General features: G+C 51.8%; 1 protein-coding gene across 1 annotated transcript in view; it reads left to right on the forward strand.

Moving 5' to 3' along the window:
- Positions 1–248: 248 nt before the first annotated feature.
- Positions 249–15,762, forward strand: part of LOC308515579 (CUB and sushi domain-containing protein 2-like) — a gene marked incomplete at its 5' end in the record, with an annotated part of 62,212 nt that continues 46,698 nt past the window's right edge. The window contains 3 exons of the mRNA XM_081086089.1: positions 249–376; positions 1,460–1,572; positions 15,015–15,089. Coding sequence (XP_080942215.1) covers positions 249–376; positions 1,460–1,572; positions 15,015–15,089 — 316 coding nt within the window. The remainder of the gene's footprint in view (positions 377–1,459; positions 1,573–15,014; positions 15,090–15,762) is intronic.

A 15,762-nucleotide genomic window follows, 5' to 3' on the forward strand; every position in this document is an offset into this window, starting at 1 on the left:
TGAGCTAATACGTGTCAGGTACTAGGCTAGGTTCTTTCCCCACAGTGTCTCTCATTTATTCCCACAAACTCTTTGGGGGCTGGTGTTCTTATTCTCATTCTCAGAAAGGTTCAGTATCTGGTCTTAGGTTACATTGGTAGTTAGTGGTGAAACCTGGATTTGAACCAAACTCTCTGTGGCATCAAAGCCAAGAAGAAGAGGAAAGGCTGTCCTGGGGCTGTGATATCTGAGAGCTTTCCAGAGTCATCATGGTGACGTGTGGTGCAGGAGTGAGGGTGGCAGGAGGGTATATCCTGGCAGAAAGGCAGAGACTGGAACAGGCGCTCATGGAGCGCTTAGGCGATGGAGGCAGTGCCGGGGAGTGGGAGCAGACGGAGTGAGGGTGACTGTGCCCAAGGAGAAGCGTGAGGAGGCTCGTGCCTGATTTGTACGCAGGAGGAACAGAGGGAGACACTGGGCACCTGGCCACTTGCAGGCTGTCACATAGCGGAGAGAAGATGGGGGGATATCTGGGGTGCAGGAGAGTCAGCAGAGCGAGGAGGGGTATCAAGTTCTTAGGCTGAGTGTGGTAGAGAAGGCCAGCAAGGAGCAGAGGCCAGTTCAAGCAGGGGACCGGGGGGAAGGTTTGGAAGGCCAGTCTTGTGTAGATACTGGGGAGCCACGGAAGGTTCTTGTGCTCTGAGTAACTCTAGGAGGAAAGATCTGATTGAGCTGGAACTTGGTTCAGGACGGCAGTTGGTCAAGAGGCCAGGGCAGGGACCAGTGACAGTGGGGGATATCCTGGTGTCCCGCCCACTGAACTGGACTGGCTGGAACCCTGAGGAGGCTAACCTAAGGGAGGAAGGGTGAACTAGCAGGGACAGGGAGAGGAGCCAGAGGTGACCCAGGGCCTAATTAGTGACTCCAAAATGGGCTCTCACCTGTGAAGGGCCACACTGTCTATAGTGGTGTCCCCAGCCCTTTGTCCTGACCCCTTGCAGGTCCCAGGGGCTTGCCAGGGGGAGCTGAACCTCTGCCTGGGAATGGGCACTAGCCACTGCTGGGGAGGGGGACACTGGTTCTCTCCATGGGGCTGACCTTGCACTGGGGGTTCTGGGTCTCTCCTGGGGTGATGTGGACATCTGCAGGGGGGTACTATGCTGGGGGAGCTTGATTTCTCTCCTCCGGGTCAGGCTAGTGTTCTGCTGGGGAGCTGGACCTCTGCTCCAGACCTAAAGGACCCGCCCCCCTCCTCGGACATCTCAGGGAAACCGGGCAGTGGGAAGGCCCATGGAGGAGCCACCTCCAGCAGCTCAGGCCCTGTCTACTGGAGGCCACTGGGCCTGCACAGCCCTCCCTTCTTGCTCCAGGCTTGGGCGGAGGCCCCAGCCGGCATGGGAAGTGGGGAGACTCCTGGATGCCTATTCCCCTATCCCAACCAGCTGTGGTCCCTGACCCTGCCACCTTCCTGTCCCCACAGGTTCACCGGAGCCAGCCTCCCAGCCCCTGTCATCAGCAGCAAGAACTGGCTGCGGCTGCACTTCACCTCCGATGGCAACCACCGACAGCGTGGCTTCAGCGCCCAGTACCAAGGTAGGCAGGCCGGGGCGGCCACGGGTCCTCGGTGGGCGGCAGACGTGATACCAAGGGCAAGCTCACCCTGTCCCAAACTGGGTCTGGTGTGTAATGTGGCTTCAAGGCATACTCTCCTCTGTTCTTTTCTTTTTTTTCTTTTTTTTTTTCCCAATCCTCACCCGAGAATATGCTTATTGATTTTAGTGAGAGAGGGTAAGGGGGTGGGGGTGGGGGTGGGGGGCAGAGAAAGAGAAACATCCATGTGCGAGAGAACACTGATCGGTTGTCTCCTGTACGTGCCTGACCAAGGATCAAACCTTTCGTATATAGGACGACATTCCAACCACCTGGCCAGGGCTGAGGTCCTGTTCTTATTGCAGACACGGAGATCTGTATAACTGCATCGCTACATCTGCCTCTGCGGTCTGTGGCCCAAGGGAGTGACATTTCTCAAATGTGTAGGCCAAGTCGCCCCACTGCAGGCCAGGCTACTCATAACACTCAATATCGTGCTAGACACTTGATCAGCATCATCATATTTAATCCTCATCATTGCCCTGGGAGCAATGATGAGGATTAAATGTCACCATTCCCATTTTATGGACAAGGAAACGGAGCACAGAGAAATTAAGCTAGTTTCCCTAGGCCATCTGAACTGCCTTTTAAATCTAGAGTTCGCCCTCTTAGCCTATCCCAGTGTAAAGTGGGAGAACAGTCACATGTCAGCCCTCTCCCATTTGGTGTAGAGCACAATGCATTTCACATGTAGGCAGCATAACTTAGGGAGCACTGTCGCTTAGAGGCTCAAATCTCTCAAGAGGCGTCAGTGGCCAGAGATCAGACCAGGAATGGCAGGTGGAAAATGCAGGGAGCAGATTTCTACTCCAGTCATAGAGAATTTCTAACCCCAAGAGCCACCTATAGAGAGGAGTGGGTGAACCCCAAAGCAGGGAGCTCTCTAGGACCCAAGGAGATTCAAACTGCAAGGGACATATGGGAGGACATTCCTTTCAACCTTGAGTTTATTCGCAATGCACACAATTTACAGAGCTAAACACCAGTGGTTTGCTACATAACTTGCTCATTAAGCCTTTAACTGTTACCAATTACAAATTGATGTTGGTTCTAATTGATTCCATAATGAACTGGGATTGTGCACCTATTAAGGATCCAGCCCTTAGGAGGCTCGGGGGAATAAAAAGAGGAGTGGACTTGCATTGTGAGTGAGGGAGGGAGTGAGTGAGGGGATGAATGAGGGACGGAGGGAATCAGTGAGGACTGACTGAGGGACTGGCGATGAGGGTCTCGATGTGAGGACTGAGGAAGGGAGTGGGCACACGCTGACCATGCCAGGGGCCTGAGGGAAGAGTGAAAGCGAACTGTAATCACTGCCCTGTGCTGAGAGGGAGCCACTGATACCAAGTGGCGATCTGGGCAGCTGTCCCTTCTGGCCCCACTCGAGCCACACAGCGCAGCACCCCGCCCACCCCAGGGGCAGCACTGGCAGAGCGGAGCCCTGCCCAAGCCAGGCTTTCTGGCTAGAAACTGGGATAAAAGCAGCACCGGAGGCAGAGCGTTCCCTTCAAAAGTGAACCTCTGATGAGCGCCCTCCTTGCCTCAGCCGTGGGTAGAAGACATCTTTGAAATATTTACAAAGTAAACAAGAAACTCCCCGGGAGGCGTCCTGGGCTGGGCCTTTGCAGGAGTGAGGCGCCTGTCTGGACCTTCCCATGGGTTTCCCAAAATAGACAAGCAGAGATGAATGTTGTCATTTCATCGGATTAAATAGGTGCTGGGTGTTTCTCATATTTCCATTTACTCAGGGTCCATTTGTCTTGGTCATCAGCTAAGGTTTGATGCCAGACAATGAGCAGTGAGAACCCAAACCGGAAGGCTAGGAGGTCAGGAGCACACGTAGGTTACACACCTACTGTGCACCAGGCCCTGTGTTAGGCACTGTGTGTGCATTGCCTTTTTAGAGTTTCCCCAAACACGTATGTTTTTAATTCCCATTTTTCAGCCGGTGGAGCTGAGGCTCAGAGAGGTTATGTAACCAGCCCAAAACACACACACACACACACACACACACACACACACACACACACACGTCACAGCCTGTAAGTGGCGAAGCTGGACTTCGCAGGCTATTGTCAGTTTTCTGCAAAATCATAGGACCTTCTCTTATAGCACTTTGGGTGTCTTGCCTTTTCTATTTGACTGGTAGCTTTTAAACTTTATTTTGTTAATCTCACTCCACTGTAAAAAAAAGTAAATTTTCCATCACAACCCAGTACACACATATATCTGTAGAACTAAAAGGAAAATGTCACTAAGTGGTATTTACCCTGACTCAACGTGAGGCACCCTGGAAATGTCTTTTCCAGTTTTTAATGTTAGATGCAACCGCTAAAAGAATTTCACAAGTCTGTAGCAGGGAGCAACCTGAAATCTGAAAAAACTGTTTCACTTATGAACCTCTTAGAAGTAGGCCCTGTCTTATCCTCTCTCTGTCTCCCTCAACACAGCCTGGGACGGGTTTGCACATCTGAGTGTATCAGTGTTTGTAAAGGGCTTTCTTCCTAGTTGCGGGCTCGTGGCATTTATTGCTTCATTCCATCCTAACAGCAGCTGTGTGAAGTAGGGACCGCCATCAGCACCACTTTATAGGCGAGGGGTGAGAGCTGCAGAGAGGGTGCGTGGCTGGCTCAAGCTCTCATCGCTGGTGTGTTGGAGCAGTGACTTGGACCCGGCGGCCGTGTTCCCCAGGATCCAGCATGCTTACATAGGGAGGTGTGTGCTGATGGTGGGAACAAATGATTCTCCCCAGGACCTTCTTTTTATAGCGCTTTCCAGGATGGGTGTACGTAGTGAAAGGGTATACACCAGTGATGGCGAACCTTTTGAGCACGGCGTGCCAGCATTTTGAAAAATCCTAACTTATAGAAATTTTTTGGCATTTGCAACCACAGTAAAACAAAGATTTATATTTTTGATATTTATTTTATATATTTAAATGCCATTTAACAAAGAAAAATCAACCAAAAAAATGAGTTCGCGTGTCACCTCTGACACGCGTGTCATAGGTTCGCCATCACTGGTCTACACTAATCATTTAGTAATTCCATCGGTGACTCCATCACGCAGGATTTCTCAACCTCAGCACTGTTGACATGTGGCCTGGAGAATCTGTTGTGGGGGACTGTCTGTGCACTGTGGGATATTGAGCAGCATCCCAGGCCTCTACCTACTAGATGCCTGATGCCAGTGGCACCGGACACACATACACACAGTCATGACAACCAAAACGTCTACAGACATTGCCAAGTGTCTCCTGTGTGCAAAGTTGCTCCTGATTGAGAGCCACTGCTCTAAAGGAGTGAAAAACTACTAAAGACCAATCTATGGTTTCCTGCTTGTAGATTCAGTCCAAAAGAGTGGCAAAGACAGGGCTGAGTGAGGGGGCTAGCAGGAGACAGAAGGTTTACTGCACGGCTTAACTGAAGGCTTAGGAAGGGGCCAGTGACAGAGGTAAGGGTGGGATTAAAGGAATCCATAGGGACTAAATAACAGAGACAACCTTCGGCTAGGGAAAGGGTCAGGGAGGGAGCAGTGAGTGCTGAAGCCATTGAAAAGGGGCCACATAGCAGAACTCAGGAGCCTGACCACTGCCAACCCACAGTGCAGGAGGGAGCCCCAGGAATCAGTAACCAGTGCAGGAGGGAGCCCCAGGAATCAGTAACCAGACCTCTCCTCCCTCCCTCCCTCATGCCTGCTGTGCCTCCCACCTGCCAACCCAACAGGAAGCCAAGAGCAAGGGCCCACATGCCCTGCTCTGGTCTGCTCTGTGCGAGGGAGTCTGCCCTGCCTCACCAGTGGGCTCCCTGGTTCTCTGGCAGTCCACGGAGGTAAGCCTCTGGGCAATTTGAGCAGGACAGGGACATCTGAGAGTGGACCTGGGGAGTCACCAGTGCAGGACCCGTTTCACCTGTGCTCAGCCTTGTGGCATCCGAGTCTCAGTGATGTATGGCATCATTTCTGAGCTAATAATTACCAACTCATAATTGTATTGGTGAGTATATCATCCCAAAGAAAACAAACAATGAATTAAATTCATAAATAACCTACAACATAGCACATTCCATTCCTATCTCAGCCCAGTCAGAATTTAGGGTTGTTTGTGGCCAGACACAATTTTAACTAATGCCACGTGGTATCAGAGGATCTGAGTTCTAGTCTGGCTGTGCCTCCAGCTGGCTGTCAGAGGTGGGCAGTGGTGTGTAATTTAACAAGCATTGTCTGTGTGGCACTACCACGTGACAGCATAGAGAGATGAGTGCAGGCAGACCACCATCTGGTCTCAAGAACAGGTGAGTAAAGAGAGGAATAGACACAAGTCTATAAGTTCTGTACAGCATGATAAGAGCTATAATTGAGGCCCTTAAAGGCCCAGGACTACAGATAAAGGAGCAGTTAGTTTTGTGGGAGGCACCTACGAAAAGCCACACACATGAAAAAAAGAACCCACAAAATAGTGGCAATGACGTCACCATGGGCCTCAAAAAGATGCCAGGCGGACAGTAGAAAGAGGCATTCCAGGTAGCACCAAGGCAGGAGGGCATAAAAGCGTGCACTCTGCAGAACCACAAATATTCATGTGTCTCTAGAGCAGAGATGGACGAACCGCAGCCCGCAGGCCAGATGCAGCCCTCTGCCTGTCTTCCTAAGAATAGGTTTTACATTTTTAAACAGTCCAAGAAAAAAAATCAAAAGAAGATGATTTCATGACACATGAAAATGGTATAAAATGTAAATATCAGTGACCATAAATGCGGGTTTATGGGAACACGGCTTCGTTCTCTGATTTATGAATTGTGTATGGCTCCTCTAGCACTGCCTGGGCAGAGCTGAGCAGTTTGCAGCTGAGATGGATGGTCCACAGCCTAATATATCTACTCCCAGGCCTTTTACAGAAAACATCTACTGAGCCAGAACAAAGCCCGCAGTCTAGAGCGGAGGTGAGCAGCGCGGGGCAGCGAGGCCTGAGGCTGGAAGGTCAGGTAGGGCTCATGTTGTGAAAAGCTGCAGTAAAGTTGGGCTTGATCCCATGGGTGATGAGAGGTGATCAGAAGTTTTTAACAGGAGGGCAGATAGGATCACATTTTCATTTTCCAAAGCTCTTTGATTGCCATAGGATGAAAATGTGGGGGGCGAGGGCGGTGAGGAGCCTTTGAGAATTAGAAGATGATGAGGACCAGGGTTTAGATGGAGATGGAGGGGAGGAGACAGACCAGACGAGATCTTCCCATGGTGCACCACACTGGACTCGTGACTAGTTAGATTTGGGAGTGAGAGGGGATGGGGGAAGGAGATGAACGAGTCAGAGATGAACCTTAGGTTTCTGGCTTGAGTAAGCGAGTAGAAAATTATTATATTAACCAGGATGCTCTTGGGCAGAGGCAGTTGGGGGATGAGTTTTGCTTGGGACACATTGATTTTTGGGTAGTATTGGGATATCAGGGGATATCTAGCAGGTAGTTGGCTATTCTGCCAGTCTGTAACTCAGAGAAGGATATAGGCTAAAGACAGAGATGTGAAAAGTTCAAGGCAAAATAGAGGCTGGGGCCACAGTCCTCTCTTAGAGTGGGAGTCCTCCCCATGTATATCACATCAGAGGAGGAGCCCAAAAGAGTGGGTTTTCAAAGTGGGTTCCTTTGAGGCCAAAGGGTTCTCCCAGCAGCTGTTCTGATAGGGGCTGAGTGGGTGGGACTCCAAGTTTCCACCCCAACTTCAACCAGAGCAGTTCCTCTTTCATGTATTTTGTGTAGCAGAAATTTACCCACGAGTGTTAAAATGATGGGTCCTGTACCTAAACTTGGGGACCCCAGGACTTGAAGGACTGCAGGTTCCTCCAGTTTGGGGAGACCACTGAGGTTGTGTAACTCACCCCTCTGCCTCAGGAACATTTCCAGTTCTTCTCAATGTTCATTACTTTCTTGATTTTCTCAAGGCTTCAAGGAATCAGAGTGAGAAGAACCTTTCCTAAATGGCCCCAGTAGTGAATGATCACAACTGGTGAGGGACCCCTCACTATCACCCTCCTCACCTGTAAAGAGAGAATAATATTAACCCCATGGGGCTATTGGAAATTAAAAGAGATCCTGGTGAAGTATCTGGGATGTGGTAGATGCTCAGGAAATGGGACCCTGAAGCTTCAGACCCCACCAGTTACCTTGACTCTGTGCAATAAGAGCGGGCTGGCGGCTCTGACTCCTTCTTGGAGGTGTTCCCTCTGCCTGCCACTCTGACCTAGTGCCCGCCCCTCCCTTCAGCCAAACCCTAGCCCGGCCCCACTGCCCCTTTCACTGCCTCTTGTCAATTCAGTGCTGGTGACCAGGAGATGGGAGATGTTCTACAGAGAAACTATTGGCTCCTCGGCTTTCTAGAAGTCCTGTAGACTCAGTTGTCTGCAGAATAAACTTTCCATTTGGAAACAGTTTGCATTTGCTGAGCTGCTTGGGGCTGTTCATAGTACCAGCGGAAGCTTGTTTTTCACTTGAACCTGTCCTGTTCTTGCTCCTGACTGATCTGCAGTCTGGACCAGAGCGGAAAGCGCCTCAGGCATCCCGTGGTCCATTCTCTGACTCTTTTGTCCTCTCCTGTTAGCCTGCTGAGTTGCCAAACTCTAGCCAGCCTCATTTTCAGGTTCGGGGTCCCCAGGGATCTTTGCACAAATTGCTGAGTTGTCGCTACCTGGCTCAGGAGCCCACAGAGCCAGGCTTCTGAATTCAACCAAGAGTGAGCCTGAACTGAAAAGTGAGAGCATGAACACAAAGTGGGGCACTCCTCACCCCACCAGCGAGTAGAACCCATTCCTTTTTCCAGGAAATGAATTCCAAGGACATGTTTTTCTAAAAGTTGACCATTCACCCACTTGGTCATCAGACTGTTATCAGAAACCTTCTCTGTGCCTGGCTGTGTGTCTGTCACAGGATACAGACATAGGAGCTCATGGGACAAATTGGCAGAACCAGAGAGGACGCTGCGGTGCAGTAAGGCTTTCTGTGGTCTGAATACAGTCCTGAGAGAGCACCAACTTCTCCCTGGGATGAGGGACAGCCACAGAGAGCAGATAACCTCTGAATGAGGCCTACACCAGCAAGAGAAGAGAAGAGAGGAGGGGAGGGGAGGGGAGAGGAGAGAGGGAAGGGGCATTTCAGGCGAGAGAACAGCATTGCAAAGGCAAACTAAAACCAATAACCGATGGCCACGGTGATTCCCTGAAACACCTTTCCTCTGGTCCTTTTCTCCAGCTGACTTCTCGAAAGTAGTTTGTGAAGATCATTGCACAGTCCATTAATAACAAAGCACTATTCTAGAAATTAGAACAGTCCGCCCCCACACAGCCCCCCATCTCCCATGCCAGGGTCCTTCTCTTCTTTAGGAATTCCGGTAGCTAGAAGCTTTGCTGTGGTTAACCAAGAAGTCGCACCAGCAGCATCCAGCAAAGCACCTCTTACCACCTGAGCTGGGTTGATTTCCTTCTTCCGCCCTGTGCATAACCTGCTTCTGGAGGACTTTGCATATATGTCTTAACTGTCAATAATCCTTCAACACCTGCATTCTTAGCAATAGTATTGGCAGGATGTGGAGTGATTGTTTCATGATTTCCACACCAATGTTTGGCTTTTTATTAGCGAGAGCAGTGAATTCAGGGCTGTAGTGCACTAAAGCAAAGTACCCAGACAAAGCCCTTTCTTGTAGCGTTTAGTGGGTCTTTGACTTTCTCTTCATTCTCCTCCACTCCATTTGTCCCAGCAATCCTCAGCACAAGGACGATCTGAAGTTCCACCAGATGGTCATTTAGTTGTTTTTTGTCACCATCAGTCATAGTAACATTCTAACTCCTTGATGGTTTCTTGAGTATGTTTCTCAACTCGAATCTTGTCACCTTTTCCTTGCAAGAATGTGGCATCATCTTGGGTCACAATAACCACTCCAACTTCTTCTAAGTCATGGAGCGAAACATCTTAAAGATTGAGAGACCAGCTCGCGTTTCCAAACCCCACACCATCAGTAGCACCAGCTACTTTCTGTGACACCGGAACCTGGAGCTTGGACTGCTGTGACTGGAAAGCCAACTTCTATCCTATTTAAAATGAGTGGACTGAGAGCATCTTCAGCAATTACAACCAAAGACCTGCATTGGCCTTGGCAATTTCCAGAGTGGGTACAGTGGGCAGGACACTGGAAGTCAGAAGTATCCCAGAATCCCCCTTTCTGAGCTTTTTATGCATTGCTCAACTAGAGGGATGTGGACTCTTAGTTGAATTCTGTGCCTTCAATTCCTAATTCACCACTGAATGTTTTTCTGCCCTATGATGTGGGGACACTCTCCCGAATCTTTGTGATTCCATCAAAAATGATGTCGCTGATTTCTCTGCCTCCATTTGCAGGAATTGTGGCAAAGTGAGCAATCTCTTCAGGGGTGAGCATAGGTTTAGAGGGCTTCTTTCTAAATTTGTGGTTACAGCATCAACACGCAACTTCACACCTTCCTGGTTTCCCCTGGTGAGCACCTTTGCTCAGCCTGAAGCCTTCCCTGGCCACCGAACATTCCAGTGCATAGCAGGGTGGTGCCACCACAGCCTCTTCATTTATGTGTTGGCGGCACCCTGGTCAAATCTGGTGTGATGGTTTTATATTTATTCTGTAAGGCGTCTGACCTGGCAACAGACACCTCACCTTTGGTTGCTTCCCAGCTGTGCTTCGAAATCCCTGTCCTCCCCACTGCTCTTCTCCACGGCAAGGACGTGGGTGTCTGCTGGAAGGTCTGAAGCTGGAAGCAGTAGGTCTTAGGCATCTGCGCTGAATTGTATATCCGTGGCATAAATCTGGCTGAGATGAGGAGCCAGTGTCTAGAAGGACTGTGAGTAATGAAAGTGTTCCTGCGGGCTGCTGCCAGGCGGCGAGGCAGGCCTCTGTGACAAGGGACAGTGCAGGAGGCGCATCCACATTTTCAAAGGGGAGATTAGATTTCAGTTTTTAAAAGATCACGCTCTGCAACGTTTTTAAAGATGGGCTAGAAGAGACTGAATCGATGAACAAAATCAAGCGGAAATGATGAGTTTAGGGCAGGAGTGGCTTAGAACCTGGAAAGAAGGTACACAGGTTGAATGAATTGGATTTGGTGAAGGAGTAGGTGTGGTGGTGGGGGGGGGGGTGGGTTCGGGGGGCAGGGCGGGGAGGCGATGAGGGGGTGCTCCAGCCAGCAGGACAGCCCAGTGGTGGGGAAGGGGGATGATCGAGGTTAGGGCATGATCGCCCTGTAGAGGGAAGTCTGAATCCATTGGGAAGAGCAGAAACTGCAGGTTCCACCACCGGAGATTCCCAGAGCCTTGGAGAGAGGTCAGACCTCCCTCTCCACTCTACTCACAGGTCCTGTCTCCGGCTAGCTCAGCCCAATAACTCATGCTGGAGGCTGGAGAGGCATTTGTATTGCCAGATTCTTCTAGCTAAATGTGTACCATGTGTCCCGCTAACCTTTACAGCAGCGGGGAAATGTCTTGTAATTAACCGGAATATAAAGGATGAATGGAGCAGCCTGGCAGGCTCCTGTAGGCATTATCATTCGCAGGAGATGAATGCACCTAGTAAGATTTCCATCAACCAGTTAAAGCCCGCACTCCTCTCCTGGGAACCCTGACTGTTCACATTCAGCACGAGAGCATGTGTGAGTGTGAGTTGCATGGTGTATGTGAGCACTGATAGACACATGTACATAGTGCACCGTGTGCTCTTTGGATATGACACCCCCTCATGTCCTCCTGCACCTCCCGGTTCCCCTCCAGCAACTTCAAGGAAACCCCATGCGGGATTTGCCCCGGGAATGGCATCCATGGTGCACTGGCCCTTTCCCCGCCCCCCTTCCCAAGTGTGCAGGACAACTGGAAACGAGAACTGGGGAGGCTGACTCCCCTCCTCCTTCTTGGCTAGGTGCCCAGTCATCTCCACAGACCTGGCCTCATATGGGCCGCACTGGGTGGCAGAGACCTGCCCCAGCCCCTGTCCCCACCCCCTGCCCCCACCCCTACCCCAGTGCTGGGCCTCAGGGAGCAGAGAATCCCACACCCCTACCCCAATGCTGGGCCTCAGGGGGCAGAGAATCCCACACCCCTACCCCAATGCTGGGCCTCGGGGGGCAGAGAATCCCACACCCCTACCCCAATGCTGGGCGTCGGGGAGAAGAGAACCCCACACCCCTACCCCAATGCTGGGCCACGGGGAGAAGAGAACTCCACACCCCTACCCCAATGCTGGGCGTCGGGGAGAAGAGAACCCCACACCCCTACCCCAATGCTGGGCCACGGGGAGAAGAGAACCCCACACCCCTACCCCAATGCTGGGCCACGGGGAGAAGAGAACCCCACACCCCTACCCCAATGCTGGGCCTCGGGGAGAAGAGAACTCCACACCCCTACCCCAATGCTGGGCCTCGGGGAGAAGAGAACCCCCCCCCACACACACACACACACACCCCTACCCCAATGCTGGGCCTCAGGGGGAAGAGGACCCCAAACCCCTACCCCAATGCTGGGCCTCGGGGAGAAGAGAACCCCACACCCCTACCCCAATGCTGGGCCTCGGGGAGAAGAGAACCCCACACCCCTACCCCAATGCTGGGCCTCAGGGAGAAGAGACCCCCCACACACACCCCTACCCCAATGCCTGGCCTCAGGGAGAAGAGACCCCCCCACACACACACACCCCTACCCCAATGCTGGGCCTCGGGGAGAAGAGAACCCCCCCACACACACCCCTACCCCAATGCTGGGCCTCAGGGAGAAGAGCTCCACTGGTCTTGCAGTGCTGGGACCACTCTCGTTCTCTTGGGATGATCAAATCAGAGGAATTTTCCCTGCCGCACTCTATTAGCTAGGCTTGAATAATGCATGCTCCCCTACCGACACCCTCTGTTTAATAATGGTCCATGTTGGTGTTCATTGGAAATTTTCCTGCTGGATACACTTGGAGAGTAATGCACATTTATAAAAGGGTCTGAGTGCACATTAGAAAGCAGGGGCTCTGTGGTAGTTACTGAATTCTGTCAGGTGTTCAGCTTCGACAGCAACTTGGCGGGGGGCAAATCCTTGGGGAGCTTTTTGATGCAGGCAGAGCGGGGTGGGGTAGGGGTGCTGGGAGGTGGACCCCTGGCACACCTGGTCACTGTGGGCTTTAGTTTCAGGATTGGCACGTCACCACAAGTGAGAGCAACTACCTGAGTTTCCAGGGCCTGAGCTGGGAGGGCAGATGCTGGAGGAGGTGGACAGTGCCCCTGGGATTGCTGTGGGGGCAGGTCGCAAGAGAAGATGATGAGGTTCGGCAGAGAGCACAGCCGATGCTACTCCATGACCTAGGGCAGTGGTTCTCAACCTTCTGGCCCTTTAAATACAGTTCCTCATGTTGTGACCCAACCATAAAATTATTTTTGTTGCTACTTCGTAACTGTCATGTTGCTACTGTTATGAATCGTCATGTAAATATCTGATATGCAGGATGGTCTTAGGCAACCCCTGTGAAAGGGTCGTTTGACCGCCAAAGGGGTCGCGACCCACAGGTTGAGAACGGCTGACCTAGGGCAAATCACTTTAACCGCTGGGACCCTGATTTTATTATCTATTAAGTAGGTATAATAACTACGGGTGAAGGTAGTTGAGTGTATAAGGACCAAATGAAATGAGTATTGAGTGCCCACTGTGCGCCAGGCACTGTTCTAGGCATTGACGATACAGCAGTGAACACAATAGCCGAAAACCCCTGCCTTTGTGGAGCGTACATTACAATGTGGGGTGACCAGACTCGCTAAGTAAATGACATAGTGTGTGAGAGAAAGTTTGGGAGATAAAGTAGGGAATGGGAGGGAGAGTTGGGGTTGGAGGTCTAGGTTTAAATGTAGCAGTGTGAGAAGGCCTCCATGAGGAACTGGTGTTTACGTGAATACTTCAAGGGGAAAAAGGAGAGAATCATAAAGATTTCTGGGGGAGAGCCTTCTAGGGAACTGGCCAGCGGGAGCAGAAACACGCCTGGCATATTGTAGGCACAACAGGGAGGCCCGTGGCTGGAGGAGAGTGATTGAGGTCGTGGGGAGGGCAGATAGGTCTGTGCGGGCCATTTTAAAGGCTTCAGCTTTCCCTCTAGGAGACAAGGGTTGCCGCTGATGCGTTCTGAGCAGAGATGTAATGTGGTCTCACTTACGTTTTAAAGGATCCCTTTGGCTCTTGTGCTGAGAACAGATTGTAACAGGGGCAGGAGGGAAGATGGGAGGCCATGGCAACAGGGAGAGAAGTGGTGCAGGGTTGGGTCAGCATGACAGACATGGAATTGCATTTGGATACATTGGGAAAGGTTTGCTGATGCAGCGGTGTGGGTGGGAGGAAAGAAAGGAGTCAAGGACCCTGATGTTAATAAAGAACTGGTAAGGCACTTAGCCCAGGGCCTGGCACCTAGGAAGTGCCTGGTCACAGATGCTGCTGCCACGGCTGGGTGCCTGAGTGGGGCTGAGGCAGCCTGCAGAGGCCAGCTGTGAGATGCCACGGGGCTCTGAGATTGGATAGATACCCGCAAGCCACCTAACCAGAGACAGGACGAAGCCCTTGGAGGCCAGCAGAGTGCACTGGGGAGCTGGGGTAGTCACACCCAAGATGGTGGATTTATGTAGAGGAGTGGTCTTTGGAATTGAGTTCTGGCTCAGGTGCCTTGGCTGTGTTATTTGGCAGAGTCCTAAAAACCTGTAGACTGGACTCGGTGATTGGATCAAAACCCAGTTCAATCCATCAGGCCAGCACCTGAGCCAGGCGCCACCCCCTAAAGGCCTCCAGGACCCAGCTTCTCCTGCCCACAATAGGTCGGCGGGAGTAGGCTGTATTGATTGGCTCCACCAGTCCCTTGTCCTCCTGGGACCAGCCATGTCTTTCTCCTCCCAGTGATGCCAGGGGGCAAGTCTGATCTGATAGGCACTTTTCAAGCCTTTGGACATGTCAAGGCCTCCAAAATTCCACTGCCCAAACCCAAAGTCAAGGAGGACACAGTCACCTGGCAAAGGGTGTGGATTCAGGGAGGATGACAATTTGGTGCCATTATCCAGTCTAACACACCAGGTCAGGGCTGGTTTGGGGCATGGGCAGGGCTGAATCTGCGGGGAAGCCGACAGGCAGGGCTTCCCACGTGCACAGGAGGTCACCTTGTCTGCCTGGCCCAGAGGACCAGCCTGGATAGCAGCTCTTGCTTCAGGTCTGGGCGCCTGCTGCACTTGAATGCTACCCTTGGTGTATCCTTGCCTAGAGGGGCTTCTGGCGTAAATCCAGCATGGAAAGTCCCAAGCCAAGAGAGGGATCAATCCAGAGGGCCCCATCCCTAATCACAGACAATAACTTAAACGTTTTTCCCTCTTGCTTCCTCTCTAGTCAAGAAGCAAATCGAGTTGAAGTCTCGAGGTGTGAAGCTGATGCCCAGCAAAGATAGCCAGAAGACATCTGTGTGTAAGTGTCCGCCCGCTGGCCCGTGCCAGCCTCTCGCTTTACCTCAGACCCTCCAGTGCTGTGACCATGGGGGAGCCAGATGATGCTGCAGTGGTTTTCCTTCAATCCTGCCTCCCTTCGTCCCAGGCTCTGCACGCGGACACACTGGCCTGGTGGCCAGTGAGCAGCCCAAGGGCCTGTCCTCAGCCTTCTCCTCCTCCCCGTCTTCCCATCTCCCTCCTTGCTCCTCTTTCTCCCTCACTTCGCATTCTAACTGTAGTCCAGGGAGTCATTACTGCTCCATTTCTCTCTTTATTTTTCCTTTTGAATCACTTCCACCTGCTAAGACCGTCCTTTTTCTGGCTCCTTCTCTAGGAGTCAGTGACCTCCAGCTGGGACCTTGGAGTCTGCAGGGCCCCATTTCCAGCCCCCGTGGCAAGATTGGGAAGGGGAGCGAGGGAAATGCTGAGTAACCTCCACCAGGGTCCCTGGACCTGGCTGGGCCAAGAGTGGACTAGAGGGTGGGGGTCCTGCCTCTCGAGCCAGTGGGGCAGTGCTGGGCTCTCTGCTTGGGGACAGTTATGTCTGTGGAACATGTTCCTGCTATTGGTGTCTGAGAGATTTAAAGGGGGGCATCCGACACTGGGGAGTGGGCTGGATGTCATCCAGAAACACCTGATTGAAACCTGTGCTG

This window comes from Myotis nattereri, assembly GCF_964212035.1.
Source record: "Myotis nattereri genome assembly, chromosome: 3".
Lineage (NCBI taxonomy): Eukaryota > Metazoa > Chordata > Mammalia > Chiroptera > Vespertilionidae > Myotis > Myotis nattereri.